This window comes from Melanerpes formicivorus, unplaced genomic scaffold (assembly GCF_026170545.1).
Source record: "Melanerpes formicivorus ecotype bairdi unplaced genomic scaffold, bMelFor1.0.p_v2 SCAF_45, whole genome shotgun sequence".
Classification (NCBI taxonomy): Eukaryota; Metazoa; Chordata; class Aves; order Piciformes; family Picidae; genus Melanerpes; species Melanerpes formicivorus.
The window spans coordinates 5,566,123-5,593,280 of record NW_027142397.1 but is presented as its reverse complement, the minus strand read 5'-3'; the positions used below and the strand labels follow the sequence as shown (position 1 = coordinate 5,593,280).

General features: G+C 53.5%; 1 protein-coding gene across 4 annotated transcripts in view; it reads right to left on the bottom strand.

Moving 5' to 3' along the window:
- Positions 1-8,201: 8,201 nt before the first annotated feature.
- PTPRU (protein tyrosine phosphatase receptor type U) overlaps positions 8,202-27,158 on the bottom strand; it is a 73,569-nt gene continuing 54,612 nt past the window's right edge. For all 4 annotated transcript variants that reach the window (XM_068159404.1, XM_068159405.1, XM_068159406.1 and 1 more), the window contains 8 exons: positions 26,280-26,415; positions 26,044-26,193; positions 25,725-25,898; positions 23,051-23,191; positions 19,058-19,183; positions 16,611-16,768; positions 15,375-15,510; positions 8,202-11,448 (listed from right to left, as the gene is read on the bottom strand). In XM_068159404.1, the coding sequence (XP_068015505.1) occupies positions 11,386-11,448; positions 15,375-15,510; positions 16,611-16,768; positions 19,058-19,183; positions 23,051-23,191; positions 25,725-25,898; positions 26,044-26,193; positions 26,280-26,415 (1,084 nt within the window). In that variant the 3' untranslated portion in view covers positions 8,202-11,385. The remainder of the gene's footprint in view (positions 11,449-15,374; positions 15,511-16,610; positions 16,769-19,057; positions 19,184-23,050; positions 23,192-25,724; positions 25,899-26,043; positions 26,194-26,279; positions 26,416-27,158) is intronic.

Genomic DNA, 27,158 nt, shown 5'->3' with positions numbered 1-27,158 from the left:
CCATCTCTTCCTCCTCTCTATTTCCCAGTAGACATTTGGGTTCAAGTTTCCCTTGAAACCCCCAGGTTTCCTTGAATCCCAGGAGGACACCCTCCCATCCACAGCTCAGCTCAACCCACACAGACCACTGTGTAGAAGCATCACTTGGGTTATCTCCCTTGACAAAGGTCTCTGGGGGTCCCATCTATTACCCTCCTCTCAGCACCCCTCTTGGGTTCATTTCTTTAACAAATCCTCCCTGTGCTTCTCAGTGGAAACAGCCCAGAGATAATAACAGCAGATATGTGTTGACCTATGGGATTCCTGAAGTGATCAAACTGTCAGATAAAGGAATAAATCTTTCTCGTGGGCTGGGGATTAAATCAGAGTGTGTTAGCTGTGGCAGCTTCTTATTTATTTCTCTTCTCTTAAATTGCATTTCCCATCCCCCCATGAAGAGCTCTTGCTGCCTACAGCTGTAAATTACTGCAAACCTTTATGGTAAGTTTAGACACTGAGTCTCTTAACCTTGCAAACACCTCTTGTTTCTCTTAATGGTCTCTGAAAGCTCTCAGGGAAGAGAAAGCAAAATGGGGAATATGATTTGATGGTAGGCACATCCCTTGGCATTGCACTGCAGTCTGAAGATCACCTCAAACCCCCAGTGTATAACTCTTGGCTGTTTCATTGACCTGCTTCCTGACCTTGGATGCAGCATTTCATCTTGGCTGGGCTCAGCTCTTCATCCATCCCTGCTTCTCCACAGCATCTTAGGGCTGGGGGTCACAGATCACAGGATCAGAGGACGTTAGGGTTTGGAAGGGACCTCCTAAGATCGAGTCCAAACCCCTCTGCCAGAGCAGGACCATAGAATCCAGCACAGGTCACACAGGAACACATCCAGATGGGGCTTGAAAGTCTCCAGAGAAGGAGACCCCACAGCCTCTCTGGGCAGCCTGTTCCAGTGCTCTGTGAGCCTCACAGTGAAGAAGCTCCTCCTCATGTTGAGGTGGAACCTCCTGTGCTGGAGTTTATATCCATTGCCCCTTATCCTGTCCCAGGGTGCAACTCTCAAACTACATTAGGTGTCCCACAGAGCCGACAGGGATGAGCTGCTCCCCAGCCCCTTCTTTTCTAACAGCATCCAGGGAGGAGTGGTGGGAGCTGATCACTCGGCAGTGCTGGGGCAGGATGCCTGAGCTCCTCTGGTGCTGTTCCACCAGAGGCCAATTGCTCTGCCAGCAGGAGCCCACGCAGCGGGGGCTGAGCAGCCAAGTTCAAAACCAAGCCTCCAAAGCCACCCGTGGAGCTCTAACCAGGGGGGTGTTCAAGGTCTAGGGAGCAAAGCACACAGCCCATCGGGTGCCAGGGAGGTGGTGCTGCCTTTCATGTACCAAATTAGAAAACAAAACAGCTCTGGCACCCCGGGGGAGAGGCGAGAAGCTTCTGCTGGAGAGGCAGTGGAAAAGTTTCAGGGCTTGGCGTAAGGAGGAGAAAAATCACTGCCAGTGGCAGCTGAGGGGTGGGGGGTGCTGAGGAGGTGGGGAGGAGGGCTCAGCTGGTTGATGGATGGAGAGTTTTGCTTCACCTCCCACCCCACCATGGGGGAATAACAAGCCTGGCATGATAGATGTCATCTGCAGATGTGCTGAGGGTGCCTCAATCCCACTGCCCAGATCACTGACAAAGATGTTAAACAGATGAGCTGTGAAACAGGTTGAGAGAGTTGGGGCTGTTCAGCCTGGAGAAGAGAAGGCTGCAGGGACACTTAGAGCTGCATTTCAGTATCTGAAGGGGACCTGAAGAAAGGCTAGGGAGGGACTGCTCAGAAGGGCCTGTGGTGACAGGACAGGGGGCAATGGTTTGAAACTGGAGCAGGGCAGACTTAGCTTGGACATCAGGAGGAAGTTCTGCACAGTGAAGGTGGTGAAATACTGGAACAGGTTGCCCAGGGATGTGGTTGAGGCTCTATCCCTGGAGACATTCAAAGTTGCACTCGATGCACCTCTGGGCAGCCTGATCTAGCTGGAGGTGTCCCTGCTGCCCATGGCAGGGGGGTTGGACACGATGACCTTTGAGGGTCCTGTGAAAGAACACTGAGCCACTGACTAGAGCTCTCTGAGCACCACCATCCAGCCAACACACAAAGAATCATAGAATTGTCAGGGTTGGAATGGACCTCAAGGATCATCCAGGTCCAACCCCCCTGCCATGGGCAGGGACACGGTATCACAGTATCACCAAGGTTGGAAGAGACCTCAAAGATCATCAAGTCCAACCTGTCACCACAGACCTCATGACTAGACCATGGCACCACGTGCTGCCTCGCAGTACAGCAGGTTGCTCACAGCCACATCCAGTCTGGCCTTAAAAACCTCCAGGCATGAGGCTTCCACCATCTCCCTGGGCAACCTGTGCCAGTGTCTCACTACCCTCATGGGGAACAACTTCTTCCAAACATCCAATCTGATGGCACCCAGCTGTAAAATATTATCATTGAGCTGGGGACAGCAGGGCTGGAGGGGCTGTGGGTGGTCCAGGCAGACAAGCAGGAAGCAGCACATCCAGCCTGGCCTTGAACACCTCCAGGAATGAGGCTTCCACCACCTCCCTGGGCAACCTGTGCCAGTCTCTCGGCAGCCTCACGGGGGAAGAGCTTCTCCCTGACGTTTGACGCCTGATCACACATCTGTGATCAGACACTGACTCTCCAGATTTTATCTATCTATCTATCTACTTATTTATTTATTTATGTCTTATTAGCCTCCTTACTTCAAACCCTGCCCAACCTTCCCAAGCAGGCTTTTCCTGTCCAAGCCGTTTGCGCTTCGACGCCCGCCCTGGATTTACTGCTTTATAAATAGCGAGCGCTTTATCTTGACTGTAAAACCCCAGCAACTCCAACTTAAAGCTAAATGCATAATTTACTGCAAATTAAACTTAATGGGACTGGAATAATTATGTTGACTTTTTGGAAGTGCTTAAGGATAAATACATGATTAGATATTTTGCACACCGCGAGGAAATATTTATGTCGGAGCACAACTCCTTCCCATTGAGCCCTTTTGATTGGAACACTTGGAGGTGACACCGGCAGCATATAGATTACAGCACCATTAAGGCTACTTAAATGAATTACAAACCAACACACACACACCACCACCTCCAGCCCCCTCCCCAGTTCTTCACTGAGAGAGTCGTTCGCCATTGGAATGTGCTGCCCAGGGAGGTGGTGGAGTCGCCGTCCCTGGAGGTGTTCAAGAGGGGATTGGACCTGGCACTTGGTGCCATGGTTTAGTCATGAGGGCTGTGGTGACAGGTTGGACTTGATGATCTTTGAGGTCTCTTCCAACCTTGGTGATACTGTGATTTCCAGCACTGGAGAGATGGGAAAGCTCTAATGAAATGTGGTGCCTGTGCCTGTGTGGTTTGCTGCACGGGCATGGGGAGCTTGGCATAGCCTTCAATGAGGCTCTTCAGCCTGTATCCAAAAGTGAGGGGAGATGTCCTCTCTGGAAGGTTTAATGGGATCTGGAGATCATGGAGTCCAACCCCCCTGCAAAAGCAGGCTCAGCCAGGGCAGGTCACACAGGAATGCATCCAGATGGGGTTTGAAAGTCTCCAGAGAAGATGACACCAAAGGGCATTTGTTTGGGGCAGGATGGTCCTGGTGGTGTTGGCAAGGACAGAGTGGAGCATCCACTGGGAATACCCTCCAGGCAGCAGGACAGGGGGTGATGAAGAGGTCCTACCTGTCACCTCTGCAGCTACTGCTGGACAGCAGCCAGGGGCCAGAGCCAGACTCCTTCAGCACACCCAGCACCGTCAGCCTGGATTAGGGAACAGGGCCATGAAGAGAACAAGAATATCCTGGTCACCTCCAGCAATACCATGGCATTGGCTTTGGGAAATTGTTGCCAGCTCTGCTGGGGCATGTGTGCTGAGATAACAGCACAAAGGAGGCCTTGACTTGGTGAGTGACTCCCAAGGGCCAAACACTGGGCACGGGAGGGCATATTTGGATTAGTTATTGAAATGCAAAGTGCTGCTTCTGAGCAGCTCTAATCCCTCCACGCCTGGCACAGGCACCTGTGGCCATGCCAAGGCTCTCTTGGCTCTGCAGACCAGGAGAAGAGGTGTCTTGTTTCATCTCCTCCCCATCCCTAGGCCAGCCCCCAACACACCACTCACCAGGACAAGCTGATGAACCATAGCTGGGACAGAAGGGAAATCTCCATGGGACATCTCCACAGGATGGGGACCTGGACTTCTGGTCTGCAGAACAGTGTCAGTTACTTGTTGTCTCTCCTGGGCTGTCTAAGTTTCTTTGAGATGTTGCAGGGATGAAGCAAGGAAGGAAAGTGATGCCACCCACTTGCCCAGGGTCCCAAGGTCTCAGAGGGCCACCAAAGCCAGTCACCACCACTCCTGTCCCTGCAGAAACGGCTCTTAATGGGGCATGCTGGAGAAGGGACAACTCATGGTCCCTGATGGGAGCAGCTGCAGGTTCTGTCTTCATTACAGCCCAGCAGATGGAGTGATGACTTCCATAAAACCAGGGGAAAGGTTTTGTCATCATTAGCAGCTGGTGACAGTGAGTGCCCAATGAGCTGTGGCTGAAATACAGCTTGGGAAGGAGCGAGGCTCCAGCTCCAGCAGGGAGGGTCACCAGGCACCAAAGAAATCACAGAATGCCAGCATGGTGTGGGTTGGAAGGGATCTATGGACATCATCCAGTCCAACCCCCTGCTAAAGCAGGGCACCCACAGCAGCTTGCCCAGGAGCACAATGGCCAGGGGTAGGGTTGGAATCTCTCCAGACAAGGAGACTCCACAACCTCTCTGGGCAGCCTGCTCCAGGGCTCCAGCACCCTCACAGCATAGAATTTTCTCCTCCACTTCAGATGGAACCTCCTGGGTTCCAGTTTGCACCCATTGCCCCTTATTCTGTCACTGGGCACCACTGACAAGAGTCTGGCCCCAGCCTCTTGCCCCCCACCCTTTAGCATTGCTGAGCATTGCTCAGATCCCCTCTGGGGCTGCTCCTCTCCAGGCTCAACAGCCCCAGGGCTCTCAGCCTTTGCTCTTCACAGAGATGCTCCAATCCCTAAATCACCTCCCCTGGACTCTCTCCAGCAGTTCCCTGTCTCTCTTGATCTGGGGAGCCCAGAACTGGACTCAGTACTCCAGATGTGTCTCCAGACATCAAAAGCAGCTCTGGATGGATGAGCCACCAAGCTGGGCCCTGGTGTGTGCCCTGGGGCTGGGTGGGAACTGGGGAATCCTGCTGCTCAGAGCCACACAACCACCTTGCCAAAGGCTCCTTCTCTCATTTTTCAGACAGAATTTCATCAGCTGCTTTTGAGTTTGGTCTGGTTTCAGGATTGGATATCTTTTGCACACACCACGGATAGCAGGTGAGAAGAGACAGGAGGAGGTAGCAGTGGGACATGGCTGATGGCTTGGGGGCTACAGCTCTGCAGGGAAGCTGCTCTGGCATGGAGCTCCTCCCCAGGCATGGAGCTCCTCCCCAGGCATGGCCCAATATCCCCAAAGAGCTCCAAACTCCTCACAGCAGGAACTGGAGGCTGCAGGAGCCAGCCCTGGGGCACTGCCACCGATTGAGGCGCCCCTGGCCTCCAGGCTGAGCTCTGCAAGGCTTAAGGACAATGAGCTCATATCCCCACACAGCCCTGCCAGGAGCTGCTCCATCAGCCCAGGGGTGATGTTCACACCCAGAGCCCTTCCCAAGTGCAGGTCTTGATTTCAATTTGCATTACTCTCCTTTTTATTATTTATCAGTAAAACGTAATTACCACATCCTGCACCAACCTTAATTAAAGATGAAAACCAGTCCTGACAAGTCAATTAGATTTCCCCCCACCACCCCCACCCCCCCTCCTTGGTCTCCATTAAATTAAGACTCAAGTGTTGCTGGAAGTGTTTCATTTCACCACACATTTAACTGAAGGCTGCTGTGTAATAAATAAATCACAGCAGACAATGCAGGAGCTTCCTTCTTCTGAAGGCTCTGCTTACAACAGCATTTCACTCTCAGGTGGGAAATGCACTCAAGAAGCTTCATCTTCCTCCAGAGCACCTACCTGTTCCAGCACTGGGAAACTTCCACCAGAAGTCTTGCATGGAGTTGTGGAGATCTGACCTCTGCAGCAGTGCCCCAGGGAGGTCTGAGCTCTGAGGTAGCTGGCAGGGCTTGCCTGGTCACAGAATCGTAAGATCACCGAGTCCAACCGTCCTCTAACTCTGCCAAGGCTGGTGCTAAGCCATGGCCCTCAGCACCACCTCTCTGCCTCTTTGAAACACCTCCAGGGATGGGGATTGAACTCCCTCCCTGGGCAGCCTGTGCCAGGCTTTGAGAACCCTTGCAGTGAAGAAGTTTCTAATGCCCAACCTAAACCTCCCCTGGGGCAACTTGAGGCCATTTCCTCTCATCTTATCACTTGGTCCTTGGAAGAAGAGACCAACCCCCACCTCACTCCAACCTCCTTTCAGGCAGCTGTAGAGAGCCAGAAGGTCTCCCCTCAGCCTTCTCCATGCTCAACACCCCCAGTTCCCTCAGCTGCTCCTCACCAGCCCTGCTCTCCAGACCCTTCCCCAGCTTCATTGCCTTTCTCTGGACCTGCTCCAGCCTGTCAATGTCCTTCCTGGAACGAGGACCTGAACACTGAACCCAGAACTGAAGGTGTTGCCTCACCAGTGCTGAGTACAGAGAGACAATCTGTAAAACTCTTTCCTGGTCCTGCTTGTCAAACTGTTCCTTACACAGCTCCTGGGCCAAGAGCTCCCCACAGCAAGGCTCTGCAAGCCCAAGGCAACCCAGTCTGCTCTGTGCCATAGTTTTGCAGTCTTGGAAGCTGTCCTTGCAAATGTTCTCCCTTGAGAACCGAGACACAGGTGACACTGGAGGTCTCCTCTTGGAGCTGCCTGGGGGGGTACCTCCATCAGGGCTCCTGGCTCAGCACCAGCCAAAAGAAACAATCCAGAGGCCATCACGAATTTGGAACATTTATTTATGCAACTGATTTTCTTCAAAGGAAAGAAAGCCCCAAAGAATAATAGTTAAAGAGTTAAAGAAACAATTAACAGCAGCTGGATGTGCGTGGGCCAGTCCACACCGGCCGGCTCCCTCCTCCACCGTCCCGCCCTCGGTCCCACACCGACCTCCTCCATGGGGGACTCATAGGATTCACAGAAAGGGTTTGAGTTGGAAGGGACCTTAAAGATCAGAGCACAGAACTAACCAGGTTGGAAAAGACCTTGGAGATCATCAAGTCCAACCTCTCACCCAACACCATCTAACCAACTAAATCATGGCACCGAGTGCCTCATCCAGGCTCTCTTTGAACACCTCCAGGGATGGCGACTCCACCACCTCCCTGGGCAGCACATGCCAATGGCAAATATCTCTTCCTATGAAGAACTTCTTCCTAACACTTCTTACAGAATACAGAACTAACCAGGTTGGAAAAGACCTTGGAGATCATCGAGTCCAACCTCTCACCCAACACCATCTAACCAACTAAACCATGGCACCGAGTGCCTCATCCAGGCTCTCTTTGAACACCTCCAGGGATGGTGACTCCACCACCTCCCTGGGCAGCCCATCCCAATGGCCAACCTCTCTTTCTGGGAAGAACTTCTTCCTACCATCCAGCCTAAACCTCTAGCTGCCATCTCCCTGCCATGGGCAAGGGGACACCTCTTCCTAAACCAACCTGCTGGTCCCAAGTCCCTTGGGCAGCAAGCTCTTGGATGGATGCTGCCAGTTGTATTTTGGGGGGGGGGGAGAAATCAGGATTCTTTCTTCTGCATATAAGCTAAAACTGTTCCATTTTACTGTTTGTTTGGGGTTTGTTTTGTTTGTTTGTTTTTTTCCCATGGGTTGTAAATTTTATTTTCTTGTTGGTTTGGTTTTGGTTTTGTTTTTCCTTTAAAAAGAAAAAAAAAAAAAAGTAAAATAAAGCACCACTCCAACCTGTAATACCAATAAACATCACCCATCTTAAAAGCAGTATTTATAGTTTCTCTAGATATTTCTATGTATAGCTTTCTATGTACAGAATGGCCTCACCTCGACAGCAGAGGAGCATCTCAGTGGCTTGGGGTTTTTCGAGCACTTTGCTTCCAAAGTCTGCCCTTCCCAAGAGATGCCTCTCCCCAATCCCACCCCCCCACCCCCCCCCCCAAAAAAAAAAAGCCCACCCCAAAAACCAAAACAAACCACCCCAGAGACATCCAGCAAGGAGATATCAAAGCCAAAAATAATCTTGCTTTTAAAACATATATACAGCTCCTCCTGGCTCTGCTGTCTCTTTGGGACTAAACGGGGGTTCAGTTGTCATGGGTTTAAGTCTTTCTGCCACCACTTCACTGGGGGATGCTCCCTCCCTCTGGACCATGGGAGGATGCAGGTGGCCCAGGCTCCTGGTACACCTGGGATGAAGCAGCAGCATCCCTCCAATGCCCCCCAGGCTCCAGGGCTGGACAGTGTCAGCCTCATCCCATCCCTCAGGAATTTCAAAGGCTCAGCTCAGCCATTTTCATACAAAACCACACAATTTGTGCACCCTGGGACCTCTCTGCATCCACCACACAGCATCTGCCTGCAGGACCCTGAGACCCCTCTGCATCCACCACACAGCATCTGCCTGCAGGATCCTGGGACCCCTCTGCATCCACCACACAGCATCTGCCTGCAGGATCCTGGGACCCCTCTGCATCCACCACACAGCATCTGCCTGCAGGATCCTGAGACCTCTCTGCATCCACCACACAGCATCTGCCTGCAGGACCCTGAGACCTCTCTGCATCCACCACACAGCATCTGCCTGCAGGACCCTGAGACCTCTCTGCATCCACCACACAGCATCTGCCTGCAGGACCCTGAGACCTCTCTGCATCCACCACACAGCATCTGCCTGCAGGACCCTGGGACCCCTCTGCATCCACCACACAGCATCTGCCTGCAGGACCCTGAGACCCCTCTGCATCCACCACACAGCATCTGCCTGCAGGATCCTGAGACCTCTCTGCATCCACCACACAGCATCTGCCTGCAGGACCCTGAGACCCCTCTGCATCCACCACACAGCATCTGCCTGCAGGATCCTGAGACCTCTCTGCATCCACCACACAGCATCTGCCTGCAGGACCCTGAGACCTCTCTGCATCCACCACACAGCACCCTCCCTGCAGAACCCTAGGACACCATGGACACATCTCCAGAGAGATGGGGAGTGGGACAAGGACATTAATTTATTCCAAGTCAAGGCTTGCAGTGTGAGTGCTGGTGCTGCCATGGGCTCCTGTTGCCACTTACTGCTGTAAGTGGACCACTTTGCAGGCTCTGGTGGGGTACAAAGCCTTCTTGGTCAGGAGATAGCATGGACACACAGCAGGGTGAGACAGCAGGGATGGGAGGAAGGGGAATGATGTTGTATAGCCCTTGGAATAAGTTATTGTCAGGCCATGTGAATTACTCAGGTGAGCACATGGGAAAGCCAAGTGTCTGGGCAAAACCTCCTGATGCTCCTGAGATCCCCACCCCCAGGTGTTAGCAAGGCAGCAAGTGGGACATCCTCTGAGGTGGAGAGAGGGCATAGACTGATCTTGCTGCTCTGCTCCACCCTTGGGAACATCTCCTGGGTTTGTTCACCCAGGGAGCAGCTCTTTTGGCCCCAGAGCCTTGGTGCTGCAGTTTGGTCCAGTCAAATGGTGACTTCCTAAGCTTTCAGCCACGGTATGGATCTGAATGCAAATCCCCAGGGAGAGGGATCCCCAGTGTCCAGGGCTGGCAGGGCAGGGAAGCTTTCCCTGCCCTGGGGAAATGGCACAGAAGGATGGGGGAGCATGGAGGATGGCAGGGGGATGAAGGACAGGGAAGAGATGAGGTGTGGTGGTGGGATGAAGGATGAGGGCACCCACATGCAACCTGCAGCATGTGGAGGACACTTCCTCATCTGTTATCCTCCAACCCCACCCTGGTAATGACTGTGAAGGGCTCTGCCTGGCCCTCAAGACAGAAGCAACCTCCCCTCAGTTTGAGGCAGACCCCAGATATGCATCCCTCCGGCTGCATTTTCCTGAGGCCATTTGCAGGGAGAGAAAACCCTGCCCACAGCTTGACTGCTGTGAGCAGAACCCCCTGGGATTAGCACAGTATCAGAAAAGTGACATCTCACACCCACCTGCAGCAGGATGAAGCCAAACAGCATCAGGTACCTTCAACCACTGGCCCCATATGCTTGTCCCCAGGTGGCATCAGGGGCATGGGGACCTCCCTGTGCCCAGCCCTCAGGCAGTGCAACAGCTGACCCCATGCCAACGCCATCATCAAACCCAACCATCCCTCTTCACCCACCCCAGCGAAAGCCAAGCAGCACCAATGGGCAACTGCCTGGGGACAGCATCCAGGAGACACATAGGATGGACCTGAACTTCGAGGACTTTGGCTTAGGGCACCAAAGGTGGCTCATGTGCAGTGATTCACAAGGGAAGGGTTAAAAACAAACCTGTGGGATGATGACTTTGGGTCAGCCCAAGAGGAATTAATTGGAGATGGAGAAGGTGGTGTGGAGATGGAGAAGGTGGTGTGGAGATGAAGGAGAATCAGCACTCAAAATACTTTGCAAAGGCACCAGGAGGAGTCTGGGTGATTCCCTGCAGAGGGACACCAAGTGCCCAGTGTCCCCTGTGCCACAGAGTGAGCCCAGGCAGCCACTGAGCCCCAGCTCCCCACCTCCTACCCCTCATCCTCATTCTGTCTGGGGCTGGGTACACAAAGAACTCACAGAACTCAAAAAAGCAAAGATCAGACTCATGATGTGAACAGGCAGAAACTGAAGAGCTCCTCTCAGGGTCTTGCTCCAGCTCAGAATGACCTCACCAAGGACAAAACTTGCCAGCAGCCATCCAGGCTCCTCCAAGAGCAGCTTTAATTCCACGTACAGAAAGCAACATCTCTTCTCCAAATATCCATCCTTCCCAGCTGGGAAATGGCCTCAGCTCCTTCTGTCCTCCTCCTCCTCTCCCTGGCTTCCTCTCCAGCTGCTTTAGAGATGCCCAGGCAGCGCCTTGGGGCCTCATCCTGCGCACACCAACCCCACAGCCACGACTCAAAGCGACGCAGGGACAGGACGAGTCCTGGCATCCGACCCGTGGCTGCTCAGACAGGCTGGGGGCAGGAAGGAAAGCTGGAGAGCGGAGGATGAAGCTGGGGAGCAGCCATCACACCCCAACATCCTTCTGTTTTCCTTCAGCTGGTGTTTTGCTGGCGGCTCCTGCGCTGGGTCCCTCCTCTCCTCCAGCACTAACGCAACGTCCGAGCGCGAAGCGCGGTTGGCACCAGCCCTGCGCAAGCCCTTGCTGCCCCTCTCCTGGCGAGGTGCTATCTGGTCTCCAGGGACTCCAGGTATTCCAGTGCTATGTCATAGCAGAAGTGATACTGCTCCTGTTTGGAGAGGAGAGAGGGTGTTGTGAGCCCGGGTGTTCTGCTTCCCTTTTCCAGGCAAATTAGGCTTCGACAGCCCTAAGGAGCAGCCTGGGAAGGGTTCTGGGGACAAGTCACCTGCTGCTGGGGGCTGTGTCCCTCTCCTGTGCTCCCTGACACTCCTGCTGAAGCAACAGCCAGGGGAATCTCTGCTTTTGGCACACAACACCCACTGCTGGGGAGGGGGACAAGCCCTTCACCTGGATCCAAAGGCACTGCACACACCAAACCTTCTGCACTTTGGGGGCACCTGGCAGCTTCTGCTGCCCCGAAGGAAGGGCAAGCACTGTGACATCCCCTCACCAGGAGAAGAGAGCTTATTCCCTACACCAGGCTACAAACCAGGCAGCACCAGTGAGGGGCTCCCCAGAAGATCCTCACTCATGGAATCCCCCCACACCCCTGCAGTGACTGACATCCATCTGTTGGAGGAGGTCCAGAGGGAGCCATGACAATGATCAGAGGACTGAAGCACCTCCCCTATGGGGACAGGCTGAGAGAGTTGGGAGCTGTTCAGCCTGGAGATGAAAAGCCTCCAGGGAGACCTCAGAACAGCCTTCCAGTACCTGAGAGGGGCTAAAGGAGAGCTGGGGAGGGACTTTTGACAAGAACGTGGAGTGACAGGACAAGGGGCAAGGAATTGAAACTAGAGCAAGGACATTTAGACCGGAGATTAGGAAGAAATTCTTTACAACAAGGGTGAGGAGACACTGGAACAGGTTGCCCAGGGAGGTTGTGCATGTCCCCTCCTGGAAGGCAGGTTGAATAATGCCTTGAGCTACTTAGTCTAGTGAGAGGTGCCTGTGCCCATGGCAGGGGGGTTGGAACTGGATGATCTTTAAGGTCTCTCCCAACCCAAACCATTCTATCATTCTGTTAACCATCAGATAGTGCAGAGCCATGGAAACAATGGACTGTGGGGTCAGAAGTGTCTGAACTAAAGCCCCAGCCCTGAGTCCAAGAAGTTTCTTCATTTGTGAGTTCAGTGGAGGCTACACCCAGGGAATGTGCTCAGGAGAGAGCCCTGGCCTCACTGCCTCTGCTGGCCAGGGGCACCCTGCCCCTGCTGCCAGGACATTCCTCAGCACAAATCCTCTTGCTGCAGAGATTGTGGCCTGGGTGTTTGCTTTGCATGGGAGGAGAGGCGTGAAGGGAAGCCTCAGGAGCTTTCCCTTCCCAACATCCACATTTTCCAAGGGAAATGCCAAACAAAGGAGTGTTGTGGTGCTGAGGGCAAAGCCTGAGCTGTCTGTGATGGCTGGGCCAGAGCCAAGGGCTGGGAGTGGGAAAGCTTCTTCCTGAGCCCACAGCTGGGCTGGGCTCTCCCATCCTTTCCCTTTCCTGAGATAGCTGTGGACAGTGCCAGCATCTTCCCACCCTCTGCTCCTCTCCAGCTGCATGGCTGGCTGCTGGTTTTATAGCTCAAACCACTGAAATGTGGTTTGTGAAGGCAGCCTCCTCCATCCTTGTCCTCCTCCCTCTGACCTGTTCTTGGGCTCTTCTGTCCTTGTACAACCCACAGCACAGCAAACAACAGGGGAGCTTCGACCTTGGAATCACAGAATGCATCAGGTTGAAAGGGATCCTTAAAGGTCATCTTGTTCAACCCCCCTGCAGCAAGCAGGGACGTCCCCAACTACATCAGATTGCTCAGAGTCCCATCAAGCCTGACCTTGGATGTCTCCAGGGATGGGACCTTGATCCCTTGCCTTGGGCAACCTGTTCCAGTGTTAAAGCACCCTCATGGTAAAGAACTCCTTCCTAATGTCCAACCTAAATCCACCCTGCTCTAGTTTCACACCACTGCCCCTTGTCCTAGCGCTACAAGCCCCTGGAAACAGTCCCTCTCCAGCCTTCTTCAGGTACTGGAAGACCACCTGAAGGGGACCTACAGGAAAGCTGGAGAGGGAAGTGCCCATTCATCCCCATGAGATGTAGCTCCTTCAAGCATCCAAAAAGCAAAACCACTCAGAGTGGGGCAGGGGGAAAACTCCTCAGATCAGGTTTCTGATGCTGCTGTAAGCTCTGGGACATGGTGAGGGGGGACACCACCTGCCCAAACCCTCAGCAGCAGCAGAGGGATGGCAGCTTGAGCACCAGCAGGAAAATCCTGTTAGGCCTGGCGTGGGTGGGCAGCTGCTCGGGGACCGCAGGTGGGAAAAAGGCAGAGAGGGAGAAGGGCTTCAAAGCCAGGAGGCTGTGAGAGCTCAGATTAAAAGCACAAAGTGCTTTTGGGATTAAGAAAAGGGATTGTTGCCATTTAGCATCACATAAAAACAACACCCCCCCTCAGGCAGGCAGAGGGGGAAGACACAGGGGCAGCAGGGAAGGGCTCTGCACTGGCTGCTCTCCACTGGGCTGTGCCTCTTTACACCACGCGAGGATCTGACCTCCCAGTGACTCCAGGAGATTGGGATTCCCAGAATAGATGGTTCAGGTTCATTTGAGGCTGGAGGATGCTCCTGTCCTGATGGGAAATGTGGCCTTCTGGGTTGGTTTTTTGTTGTTGCTTTAATACCTTTGCAATTTAGCCCAATGGATTCGGTGGCTTCATGCTTGTCACATCAGCTTTCCATTATCTGCATCCCTCCCCCTGCTCCCCCCATCCCCTCCCTCACCTTCTCCTCCACTTTTAATTCCTAATGCAAATCACATCCCCATCCACAAAACCATTTCATCTTGCAACTTAGGGATTTTATCATCTAAACAGGGTAAACATTTCTGGATGATTGCTTTTAAAACATTATGAGGCACCTGGATTCCTCCACCACGGGGACAGGGACACTCCTGCTCCATCCCCTGTCCTGACAGGGCACAAGCTGCTCACCCCAGTCCACTACCACCTCCAGCATCCCCACCATGAAACCTGGCTCCATCACTACCCCCAGCAGCTTGTCCCCCACTTAATTTCACTCCAGACCCAATTCCCTCTTCTATTTCTAACAGGAATTTGTCTCATCCTTGGAGGATCCTTACTGCACCTTGGAGCTGCTCTCAGCAGCACAAACACTCTGGAAAACTGCAATGGCATCTCATGAGTGAAAGCCAACCTGCTTCAGTGCTCCTGGGAAAGATTCCTAACAAGCCCAGACCGACACCAAGGGCATGTCAGCACAGCAAGATGAAGGCAAGCTTCAGTGGAGGCTCATCTCAAGAGCTGCCTCTCCTCCCTGTCCACCCCAGCCCCAGGCATGGTGCTTGTGTGCTCACCAAGTCATGATCTGCATGAAGATGAAGTGCTGATCACAGACTGCTTTGGGTTGGAAGGGACCTTAAAGATCATCCAGTTCCAACAGCCCTGCCATGGGCAGGGACACTTCCCACGAGACCAGGTTGCTCAAGGACTCATCCAACCTGGCTTTGAGCGCTTCCAGGCTTGGAGCCTCCAGGGCTTCCCTGGACAGCCTGTTCCAGAGCCTCACAACCCTCAGGGAGAACAATTTTTTCCTAATGTTTCACCTGAATCCAGCTTCTTCCAGTTTGAGGCTATTACCTCCCATTCTGTCACTCCATACCTCCACCAGAAGCCCCTCTCTAGCTCTCCTGTAGCCCCCTTCAAATCCTGGAAGGCTGCTCTAAGGTCTCCCTAGAGCCTTCTCTTCTCCTTCATCAGAAGCCCCTCTCTAGCTCTCCTGTAGCCCCCTTCAAATCCTGGAAGGCTGCTCTAAAGTCTCCCCAGAGCCTTCTCTTCTCCATGTTGAGGAACCCAAACTCCCCCAGCCTGTCTTCACAGCAGAGGCGCTTCAGCCCTCTGAGTCCCTCATGCTACAAAGGATTTGGGATGGAAAATTTGGGGAGGTCAGCATGCTCCAGCTCCTCTCCCCCCTGCCAGAGGGATGCACAAGGACCAGGAGGCAGGGTGGACACTGGCAGTGTTTGGTGCTTACCAAGGTCTCTACCATATTTGGCTTGTAGTTGCGGAGGGTCTTGGCAGCATAGAAGACGTCTGCCATGTTGTGGCACTTGATCATCTCCAGGATCATGGTGGAGGCACAGAAGGTGCCACTCCGGCCACCTCCGTTCCTGGGGGGAGAAACACACAGCTTGGTGGTGAGAGGATGGCATTCAGAGCCCCTTCCTGCTGCCTGTAAGTCCCCCTTCCTCTATCCATCCAGGCGTCCCAGGAGATGTCCTGGAAGAGGAACTCAAACCCTAAAGTCCTCCTAAACTAGGGGACCTGGACCAGACCCACGTGGTGGCAGAAGCTGTGATCCTGCCCTCTGGTCCTCACAAGAGCCACACAGAGCATGAAAACAGCTTTTTGGCTAATTGGGGCTGGATCCGGGATATCTGGGCTCAGTTTCCAGCCCTGCCACGGGCTGATTCCTCACAGGACCTTGAGGAAGTGACTCTCTCCCTCTACAATCCTCTTCCCATCTGCAGGGCGACCCAGGGCTGATGACCTGTGGGGTAGTGTTTGGCTGGAAGAACCACCCCACATTTCCTCCAGCACACTGGCTACAGTCCCCCATTCTGGCCTGAAGCCATCCCACACCACCACAGCAAAGGGGATGGGGAGAGGAAGAGAGAGCCTGAAGGCAGTGGATCATAAAGCATGCTCCCAAATTACCCTTGGGCTAATGAAGGCAGACAGGGTTGTAATTAATTTTTGATTAAAGGCTTCCCTGCTGTCTCCACCAAGCTAGGAACGTGCTAGGTTCCATCCAAGGAGACCACTCATGGGACATGGTGACAGGACTGGGACCTCTGCCAAGCCCTGCTGCAAGGCAAGGGGGCTGGGGGGAATGGCAGGGTTCTGCTAGCAGCTGCCACTTGTGATGAGCATCCATCACAGGAGGGAGGCTTGACCTGGTGGCCAGAACTCATGTTGTGGGGGAGACTTGCAGGGCAGTGGTGAAGTCTCCAGCCCTGGAGGGGTTCCAGAGCTGCAGAGATGTGGTGCTGAGGGCCATGGTTTAATGGTGACCTGGCAGTGCTGGGTTAATGGTTGGAATGGATGATCTGAAAGGTCTCTTCCAACCACAACCATTCTGTGATTCTATCTGGGGACAAAGGCACCCTGGTGAGGGCTTTTGAGAGGAGTTCCAGGTGGAACTGTGGAGATGGGAGCTGGGGGCATCTCCCTCCACACAGTAGCTCACTCCCCTCCAGCAGACACTCACAAGCAGTGCACCACGGTCCTGCCATCACCACTTTCCTTCTGCCACCTCTCCACTTGGGCCAGGAGGTGCAGGAAGGACTTCTTGGAGTCTGGGGTGTCTCGGTAGGCTGACCACCGGAGGTACTGGAAATGCCGGACCATCAGGTGCCCCTCCTGCAACTAGAGAAGCAAACCTCATCAGCCTCACCCCATGGGCTGCCCTCATTTGCCTCCACTGGAGGCTTGATGGAGGACAAGAGGGGTTTGGAAGCAACAAGAGTAGAGCAAGAGAGTAAAACCCCTTCCTGGTGCTCCAAGCTGGGTGGTTCAGCTCCACACTGGTTCCACCACCTCGTCCTGCCTGGAGGAAAGCTCCACCGGCAGGGTTTATCCTAACTCACAGCATCTTGGGCTGTCTCTCTATCTCCCAAAACCCTTTACCACACCCTTGAGCCTCCCCAAGGCTTCTCCATCACATCCTTGTCCTGCATGCAGAAGATCCCAGAGCTTCTGCTGTGTTTGCTGCAAACCAGGAGGCTTTAGAGAAGCTGCCCAGTCACAGAGGCAGTAGAGGTGCACCTTAACACCCTGGTAATCTGGTTAGCTCTGAGGGCTAATCTGGTTAGCAGGCTGCAGGAGGAGGATTAGACCCACACAGCTAAACGAGGCCAGGCTTTAGCCAGGCAGATGTGGAGCTCTTGCTCAGAAGTTCTCAGAGCTTCAGGAGTGGCAGATGGGATGAAACCACAGCTCCCACACTCCAGCCGCTTCTCAGAGCTCAGCAGCACTCACATGGGGAGCAGGCAGTGAAGGAGAAAGTGGGGATCAGATGCAGAGGAGGGATCTTTAGCTCTGGAGGGTTCTGTCCACCCAATTTCAGCTGCCTGAGGAACAGGGCAAGCACCAGACCTGCTCCAACCAGCAGGACCTGGAATTCCTGTGGCTCTGCCCGGGGAACGGGTGCTGGCGGAACGCGCTGCCCACCCCAGCACGCCTCAGACATGTGAGAGCTTTCCTGAGCCTTTTTGGGAGCTCCAGTGTGGGCTGATGACGTGGCTGAGATGAGTTGACCTCCTCAGGCTCAAGGTTGTGCTGCCAGCTGGATGCCAGGAAGGCAGAGGCGGAAGATGAAACATAAGCAGAGTTAAAACAGGAGAGAGCTCCAGCAGCCCAGGAAGGAAAGCTCTGGGACACGTTTTGAAGCTCAGGTGAAGGCTCTGTCTAGCTCTGGAGGACTTGTGACACACACCAACGCCTCCTTCCCCTCCAGCCAGCAGGGCTTGGCAAGAAGCAGCTCCTTGCACCTCCCAGCACTCTTCCAGGGATCTGCTCCCTGGGGAAATCTCTTCTTAGCTCCAGGGTTTTCAGTCACACTGCATTTTAACTCGCTGTGGGGTGTGTTCTGCCACCTGAGAGCACAGCACACGTGGGGAAAGACACTGTGCTGATACCCAGGGTGTGCCAGATGCTCCCATGAGGAGCACAACCCAAACCCCTCTTTGTGTTCAGAGTCCAGATAATCAGGATTTATCTCCTTCAGCCCCAGCTCCCACACTGAAGCACCTTTACCAGCTGGGCCATCACCCAAGCCACTTGAATCCTCTCCCAAGCTCCCTAAGTCCCATCTGTTCAAGAACCTTCACTGGGACATTGGCCTCAGCCTCTCAGTAACCCTCAGGAGATTTAAAGTCTCCACAGCTGCCAACTCTTGACAGATGGTTTTGTAGCTAAACCAGCTTTTACCCCACATACAGCTCTGCACCCACTCAGGCTCTTCATCACCATCCCTGTTCCTCCTCCATTCCATCATGTTTCTCTTCGTTGAAGGGCAAGATGAACCAGTCAAGAGTCAATGCAAGAAGGACAAGAGGTGAAAACCTGTGCAGATCTTCCCACCCTTCAGCAAAAGGGCTCTGCTGGTGCCAGGGGAGCTGCTGTGCCCACGTGGAGAGTCTCCATGCTGTGATACATGCATGGCAGGGCAGAGTTGGGCCTCCAGGCAGGATAAGAAAGGTCTTCCTACAGAGTTATCCAACATCTTGAAAGAAGCTGTGAACTCCAGAGAGGCTGGATGAAGCCAAGAGCATTTTATAGGCTCCATTTTGCCAGGAGGAGATCAGGAGCTACATCTTCTGGAGGAGATGAATTAGGCTGAAGAAGACACCAGCACCCACAGCCCCATTCAGTTAGTTTGCATGGAGAATTCCCTGGCCAGGCAACAACAAGCTGTAGGACTGCAGACACATCATCCTTCTGCTCTCCAAAGAAGTTCTTCACTCGTTTGAAGAAGCTCTTGGTGATGCCCCAGCCCTTCCCCAAAAGCAATCCACCCCCTGCATGTGACCTCACCCAGCCATGACTTCCACACTGAGAGATGCTTAGGTGGCAGCTGGACACACACAGACAGACATGCATGGAGCCCCCTGAACCCACCCTTCCCTGGCCAGGAGCCAGAGGAGAGCTCCTCACCCGTGTGAGGTTCTGCACTCGGAAGAGCCGGGACACGATGTCCTCGTCTGCTGCTCCAGACACATACTCCACCTCCATGGGACCATACTGCTGGAGCCCTGGCTCAGGCCAGTACTGCAAACAGGGCTGTGGAGAGAAGAAGTGCAGCTCACCATGACTGGAACATGAGGAAGGAACATCACAGATCATAGGCAACATGGAGTGGAATGGAGTGGGGGGTGCTGGAGACCAAGAGTGTCTTCTGGCACAGGAGGTGGTCCCAGGGTAGGATGCTGGCCCCACCATGCTCTTACTCACACAGGCCTCACTCACACTGCTGGATGGAGGATCCCTCAGCTTGTTGAGGGATCAAGCTGAAAGGTCACATCCATCCCTAGCATCCACATAGCCCTCTCCCTGCTGCATGAACACAACAGCTGATGCTCCTGGAGATGGACTTGGCTGGTCCAGGAGGCTGCAGGACAGGCAGGACAGCCTGAGCAGGCTCAGGTCTGGTACTGCACAATGACGGTGCAGGGCTTGGCTGCTCCAAGTCTGCTCTCAGACCCCACTGGCTTCAGAAGCTGCTCTGCCATCAGCAGTAACAAAGGGTCTGGGGGTGTTGGCAGCCAGCTGAACATGACACATCACGTGTCCAGGTGGCCAAGAAGGTCAACAACATCCTGGCCTGGATCAGCAACAGTGTGGCCACAGGACTAGGGCAGTGATTGTCCCTCTATACTGGGCACTGGTGAGGCCACACCTTGAATACTGAGCTCAGTTTTAACGTCCTCATTCCAAGAAGGACATTGAGGTGCTGGAGCACGTCCAGAGAAGGGCATTGAAGCTGCTCAAGGGACTGGAGAACAGGGCTGGTGAGGAGCAGCTGAGGGAATTGGGGTTGGAGCCAGATGGGGCTTGGTCTTTCCTCCTTAGTAACAAGTGATAGGACAAGAGCAAAGAGCCTCAAGTTGCACCAAAGGAGGTTTAGGTTGGACATGAGGAACAATTTCTTCCCCCAAAAGATAGTCAAGCCCTGGAACAGGCTGCCCAAGGCAGTGGTGGAGCCCCCATCCCTGCAGGAGTTCCAAAGCTGTGGAGATGTGGTGCTGAGGGACATGGTTAGGCACCTGGCAGTGTAAGGTTCACAGTTGGAGTTGATGATCTTAAAGGTCTTTTTCAACCTAAAGGATTCTATGATCAGCACCATGGGCTGCTAGTCCACTCACCCCAAGCCCACAACATCCCACCAAGTGAGAACAACCCCAGCCTGCAGGCCAGGAGGGGCCTGTGGAAGCAAATCCTGCTTGTCCTCCACGCCTCCAGCAGGGCGCTGACAGCTGGCTCGGTCCGTGGGTCAGGAACAGGACTGTTTTCAGAGGGTGACAGCTGGGAAACCAGCATGGACACAAAATATATGATGTTTGTCACCAGCCTTCAGCAGGGCATTTAGCATCCCGGGCCGTCCAACGGCTTGGGCCTCGCTGCACGGCGAACGTGGCGGAGAAATAATTGGTTATTAATAGAGGCCATAAATCTCCAGCAGCTCTCAGCCTTCCAGACTCACAGCTGTAATTTGGATATTAAAACTTCCTTCAGAGAAATGAAGTTCAAGGGAGGGATATAGCCTCCAAAGTCACCTTTTGGAGCTGCCTGCTGTAAAGGTTGATTTATTACCTGTTGGTCCTAAACGGGTAAACATTTAAGACCCCAGCTGATATTGTAGCACAGACATCCCCTGAAGAATAGGTGTCCAGAGAGGGAGGCAGGGCTGGGTAATGAAGAAAAATCATAGGATCACAGAATTGGTTTGGGTTGGAAAAGATCCTTTAAGATCATCAAGTCCAACTGTCAACCTAACACCACCATGGCCACTAAGCCACGTCCCAGCGTGCCATGGCCACAGGTTTTCTGGATTCTTCCAGGGATGGTGACTCCACCACCTCCCTGGACAGCCTGTTCCAATCCCTGACCACTCTTCCAGTAATGACATTTTTGCTGAAATGCAACCTAAACCTCCCCTGGTGCAACCTGAGACCATTTCCCCTCATTCCATCACCTGAAACAAGGCAGACGAGACCAACTCACACCTGGGTCCAACCTTTCAGGGAGTTGTAGAGAGCCAGAAGGTTTCCCCTTGGCCTCCTTTTCTCCATGATCAACCACCTCAGTTCCCTCAGCTGCTCCACACCAGACCTGTTCTTCCTAAATTCCAGTCTAATCCTACTCTCCCTCAGCTTCAAACCATTCCCCCTTGTCCTGTCTCTTAGATACCTTCATGCCAAGTCCCTCCCCAGCCTTCCTGTAGGATCCCTTCAGGTATTGGAAGGCAGCTAGAAGGTCCCCCTGGAGCCTTCTCCTCACCAGGCTGAACACCCCCAGCTCCCTCAGCCTATCCTCGTAGCAGAGGTGCCCCAGCCCTTGGGGATCATCTTTGTGGCCATCTCTGGACTCTCTCCAACAGTTCTGTGACCTTCTCATGATGAGGACACCAGAACCAGTTCTGCAGAGAGGGTTTAAAAGGCTGATAGAACATCATTGAGTTTCCTGGTTTGGGTCACTCCATAGCTCTGTCCATATCCAGCATGGTTATATAGACAAACAAACACCACTTTGTTTCACACCAGTCAGTGCTGAGGGCTGCAGCCCTCTGCATCCTTGCAGGGAGCGTTTTGGGTCATTTACATCAAGTATCTGATCTCAACTCATAAGCCTGCTAATGAAGTCTTCTCCAGACATCCATTAGGAGTCCATAATGCTAATTTTATGTAAAGATCCAGTATGTTTCCTCATTGAATTACCATTACAGACCTGCAGCTGACTTTTATATCCACTCTGGTGGCAGCAAGACCTTCCAGGTGTCTATCAGGGAAGTGGTGCAACAGGAGAGGGAGGGTGAGCATAGCCCTTAACTGTTGCCTCTCTCTAGGGTGACAGAAAACATCTCCCCTCCAATTCAGCACATCCCATTGCACCATAAAACCCAGAGGGCAGCCACTTTGCAGCAGGTTGGTTTCTAAAGCAGGATTCACAAGCCACTGGTGTCCTTGGAAGATGAATGTGGGACAGCTCCAGTGCTTCAGTTTCCCTCTTGTAAGAGGATAAAAATCAGACTTTTACGACAAGGTTACACTTGTCACTAACTTTCTATCTTCCTGTGGTCATCAGCAAAGACTGTGGCACAGCAAAGCAACACAGTGCCAACACCAATGTCAAAAGCAAGGCAAAGGCCATGATTGAGGCCTACATCAACGCCAGCATCAGTGCCAAGGAAACACCAAGGCCAATGTCCAAGCCAACAACAACGTCAATGCAACACAGCCAGGCTGGTTTGCTTCTTTGCTGCAGCCAGTCCCAGACTTCTCCCAGGAGAAGGAGCTGAGTGAGCAAGGCACAGGCTGCAGCACTGCCAAGGTGGTGAGGACAGAGTAGGGCAGGGCTACCAGGTCGAGGGAGGTTCTCCTCCCTCTATGCTCTGCCCTGGTGAGGCCACATCTGGAATACTGTGTCCAGTTCTGGGCCACTCAGTCCAAGAAGGACCTCAGGGAACTGGTTCCAAAAGTCCAGCACTGAGGCACAAAGATACTGAAGGCAGGGGAACATCTCCCTGTGGAGGAGAGGCTGAGGGAGCTGGGGCTTGGAGCAGAGGAGCCTGAGGGATGACCTCATTCATGTTGATAAAGATGTGCAGGGCAGTGTCGGAAGGATGGAGCCAGCCTCTGCTCAGGGCTGCCCAGTGATAGGACAAGAGGCAACGGGTGCAAAATGGAGCAGAGGAGGTTCCACATGAATATAAGAAAAGCTTTTTCACTGTGAGGGTGCCAGAGCACTGGAGCAGGCTGCCCAGAGAGGTTGTGGAGTCTCCTCTGGAGACACTCCAAACCTGCCTGGATGCCTTCCTCTGCAACCTATTCTAAGCGATGCTGCTCTGGCAGGGGCAGCTGGACTGCATGATCCTTCGAGGTCCCTTCCAACCCCAACATTCTGTGGTGCTGTGGGGCTGGCAGCACTCACCCAGGCAGAGTTGGACTGGTTGAGCTGGTTGAGCATGACGATGGAAGTGCAGCCGTAGTCGTAGACCAGGCGCCAGAAGTCGGTGGTGGTGTTCTGCAGCGGGTGCAGGGTGACGATGAAGGCAGCGCTCTTGGTGTAGCTCTGTGCAGAGGGAAGGACAAGCACCATTAAGCACATGGAGATAGCACTGAGGTAACTGCTGTCACACCCCAAAAACCCAGTGCAGCCAGAAGATATGTGGCACCAAACCAGATCTTCTCCATCCTTAAGCAGAGCTGGCTTCCCCAGCACAGCCTTGGACCCTCCATGCCCTGGTGCTGCAGGAACAGGCCTAAATGATGCCTGTCCTTGGTCAGGATGAAAGCTCCAGCTCTCTGCTCTCACTGCAAGGGGTGTTTTGCAGAACAAATAGGGAAATGATGTCACCTTTGAGCCAAGAACACGAGAAGTCCTGGCTGCCAGATGGCCCCAGCCCCCAGCTCTGCACCCTGGCCCCGAGTGAAAGCATCACCCACAGCATCATTCCACCCACAGTGTCTCAACACTGCTGAGTACCAAAAGCAGCTAGGAGACAACCACTGACCTGAGCTCAGTGGGGTTTGGGGGAGAAGAGGAAATCTCCTAATGAAAGACCTCAGAGACAGCAAGAGGAAAAGGAGGAGGAAAAGAAAAAATGTCTGTACATCTCAGTGGTGCTTTGAATGAGTTTTGTCCCCTTGGTCATTCTGACCCAGCTTGCCAAGGGACTGGGAGCCCACAGCCCAGCTCAACTCCTTCTCAATCAGACTTTTAAACTAACAGACCTAGCTCAAGCCTCCTCAGATACAGGAACAGAGCAGAGAATGTTCTGTGCCCAGGAATTAGCTCCACTCTCTGCTAACAAGGAGTCCTCTGGCTGCTGCAGACCTCCTCATTCAGCTCATGGAAATCACAGGGTCATTAAGGCTGGAAAATACCTCTACGATCATCAAGTCCAAAGCTAAACCAGACACCACCATGGCCATTAAACCCAAATTCCATGTCTACATTCTTTTTGACCAGCTCCAGGGATGGTGGCTCCACCACTCCCTTGGGCAGCCTGTCACAATCCCTGACCACTCTTGCAGGAAAGAAATTTTTCCCCATCTCCAAACTAAACCTCCCCTGGAGCAACCTGAGGCCATTTCCTCTCATCCTGACACTTGTTACTAGGGAGAAGAGACCAACCTCCACCGGGCTTCAAGCTCTTTTCAGGACTTCTGGAGAGTCAGAAGGTCTCCCCTCAGCCCCCTCTTCTCCAAACTAAACAACCCCAGCTCCCTCAGCTGCTCCTCACCAGACCTGTTCTCCTTCAACACCTTTATTGAACCTGTCTATGGGGCAGCAGTGAGACCCCTGGCTCTTGATGAGAGCTCCTTGCCCTCAGGAAGGGTAAGAAATGAAGTGAAGGAAGTTTCATTGGGCATGGACCAGGCAACCGTGGCACCTGCAGTCCCTTGGCAATGGTGGGCACAGCAGTGGGCACAGAGCAGGGCTAGCACCGGCACTGCACACAGCACCAGTGATGGGCAGCACAGATGACAGATGGACAAACTGACTGAGCAAACCCCTTTGGTACTTCATACATGAGACTTTTGAGGGGTTTCTCCCAAAAAGAGGGAAAAGGGGTTGATCCCTTCGGCAAGAATTGCATCCAAAGGGCTTTTTCCAACTCTTATTTTCCCCTGACCCTGTAGCAGAGATGAAGGGAGGCTCAGTGATGTATAAAAATAAACTGCATATGCACACAGCAAGCAAGCTGAAAACAAAGCTCCCATCCCCAGGCTGCCAAAGCCTGCAGCCCAGTGGGTGCAGCTCCTCAGCAGCCACCTCCACCTCACAGCCTGCTTTTTGCTGCACTAGCAGGTACCAGGGAGAAGATAGCTGCACAAAGACACAAAGTGACAAATCCCCCAATGGGGGGAAAATAGCTGGGCTCATTCTGGTGCTGAGGGTTCAGAGAAGGTGCCCTGGGTGTGGTGGGGCTCAGCAATGCCCATGCAAAGCACCCAGCTAGTTTCAAGGAGAGAAAAGTGGGCTTGGTGATAAATGACCTACTGCTCAGTGTGGGCTCACAGCCCATCGAGTCCTCTCTGCTCTGCTTTGGGGTCATCAAAGGTAGGACATAGCTTTCCCACCACAGGTGTCAGTTCTGACCACAACAGGGGATCCACAGTGGCTTCAGAACCAGTTTGAGCCTTCTGAATTGCACCAGCAGAACAGGTGGAGGGGTGCACAACAGGGTGCTGAAGAGGAGCTCAATGCTACCAAGCAGGGGTCTTGGGCACCCTGGTCTAATGGAAGGTGTCCTTGCCCTTGGCAGGGGGTGTGGAGCTAGATGGTCTTTAAGGTCCCTTCCAATCCAAACTATTCCAAGAGCTTCCCATCCCTCCTGTGCTCCATTCTCCTACAACATAAATGAAGACTCTTTGTGAGCAACTTGCAAGAGTAGGCTCAAAGCTCTTCCAAGACAAGCAAGATGCTGTTCCATAAAAGAAAGGGCTGAAGGCCCTCACTGTGCTGGTCCAACCCTTCCTCCCTCTGCACACAGCTACCAAAAGCCTTTACACCCTTGTGCAAAGGGAGGTCATCAGTTCAACCCAGATGAGGTCCTGCCACAAGAAGGCAGCCAAGGCAAGCCCAGATGCCCTCTTACATCAGTTAAGGCCGCGTTGATGTAGTTGTTGCTGTCTCCATCCACGGAGATGAGGAAGGGAAGGCATCGGTCTGGCGGCAGGACGTCCATGCTGCGGTTCCTCTCCCGGTTGCGGGGCAGCAGGGCAATGCTGCACTCCTCCACATCCAGGTGAGGAGTCACCGAGTTCAGGGTCTGCAGGTACAGACTCCCTTAGCTCCCTTCCTGCCTGCAGAAGACCCTGCCGCAGGCTGCACCTCCCGGCCACAGTGGGCATCAGGAGGGTGAGGAGCAAGGGAGCGTCGCAGGGTGGGGATGAAGGAGTTTCGGAGCTGCTCACCTGGAACTCCTCCCGCAGCTGTGAGGAGTTGCTCTGTGGCTCTATCCTCACCATCTCCTTGTAGGTGGGCTTGAACTCGCTGGCAGGGATGCTGGTCTCCCCACACAGGCAGGCTTCCAGGATGGCATCGTGAATGAAGACATACTGCTCCTGTCATGGGGGCCACGGGGGGAAAGGGCTGAGCCCCCAGCACCTGCTGCTGGCAGCAGCCCCACGGGTCCCCAGCGCCACCTCACCTCTGTCTGTATCATGTTGATCCTCCGTGAGCACAAGGTCTTCACACAGTTGTAGATGTCCACCACGCCCTCACACTCAGCCATGTCCAACATAACATCCAGGACAATGTAGCAGCCAGTTCTGCCTGTGCCAGCGCTGGGGACAGAGGAGCAACACTCAGCAAAGACATTCTCAGTGCACACAGCAGCCACAAGCAGCCCAAGACATCAACAGGCATGGAGCAAGGTCTGTGTGTGTGAGGGCTCCACATACAGTTCCCATCCAGGGCTGTGTGATGGTCAGGCTCCAGGAGGGAGATTGGGCACCCATACCTAGGTTTATTTTTGCTTTAGGACACCAAAACACCTCCTTTTTTTGCAACAAAACTGCAGCCAAACCATCTGAGTGCTGACAGTCCTCTGGGATCCCACCCCAAAAAAAGAAGAGGAAGATGCTCAGCACCAAGCCTTGAGAGCACAGGGAGGCATCCCCAGTGCAGAGGGGCTCTGAACAGCCCCAGACCCTTGGGCCAAGGTTGTGCCTAGCAGGATGCCTGGAGCCAGACAGAACAGAATAAAAGAATCACAGAATCATTGAGGTTGGAAAAGATCTCTGAGATCATCAAGTCCAACCATCAACCCAACACCACCATGGCCATTAAACCATGTCCCAAAGTGCCATGGCCACAGGTTTCTTCAACACCTCTGGGGATGGTGACTCCACCACCTCCCTGGGCAGCCTGTTCCAGTGCCTGACCACCCTTGCAAGAAAGACATTTTTCCTAATGTCCAACCTAAACCTTCCCTGGTGCAACTTGAGGCAGTTTCCTCTTGTCTTATCACTTGTTACCAGGAAGAAGAGATCAATCCCCACCCCACTCCAACCTCCTTCCAGGGAGT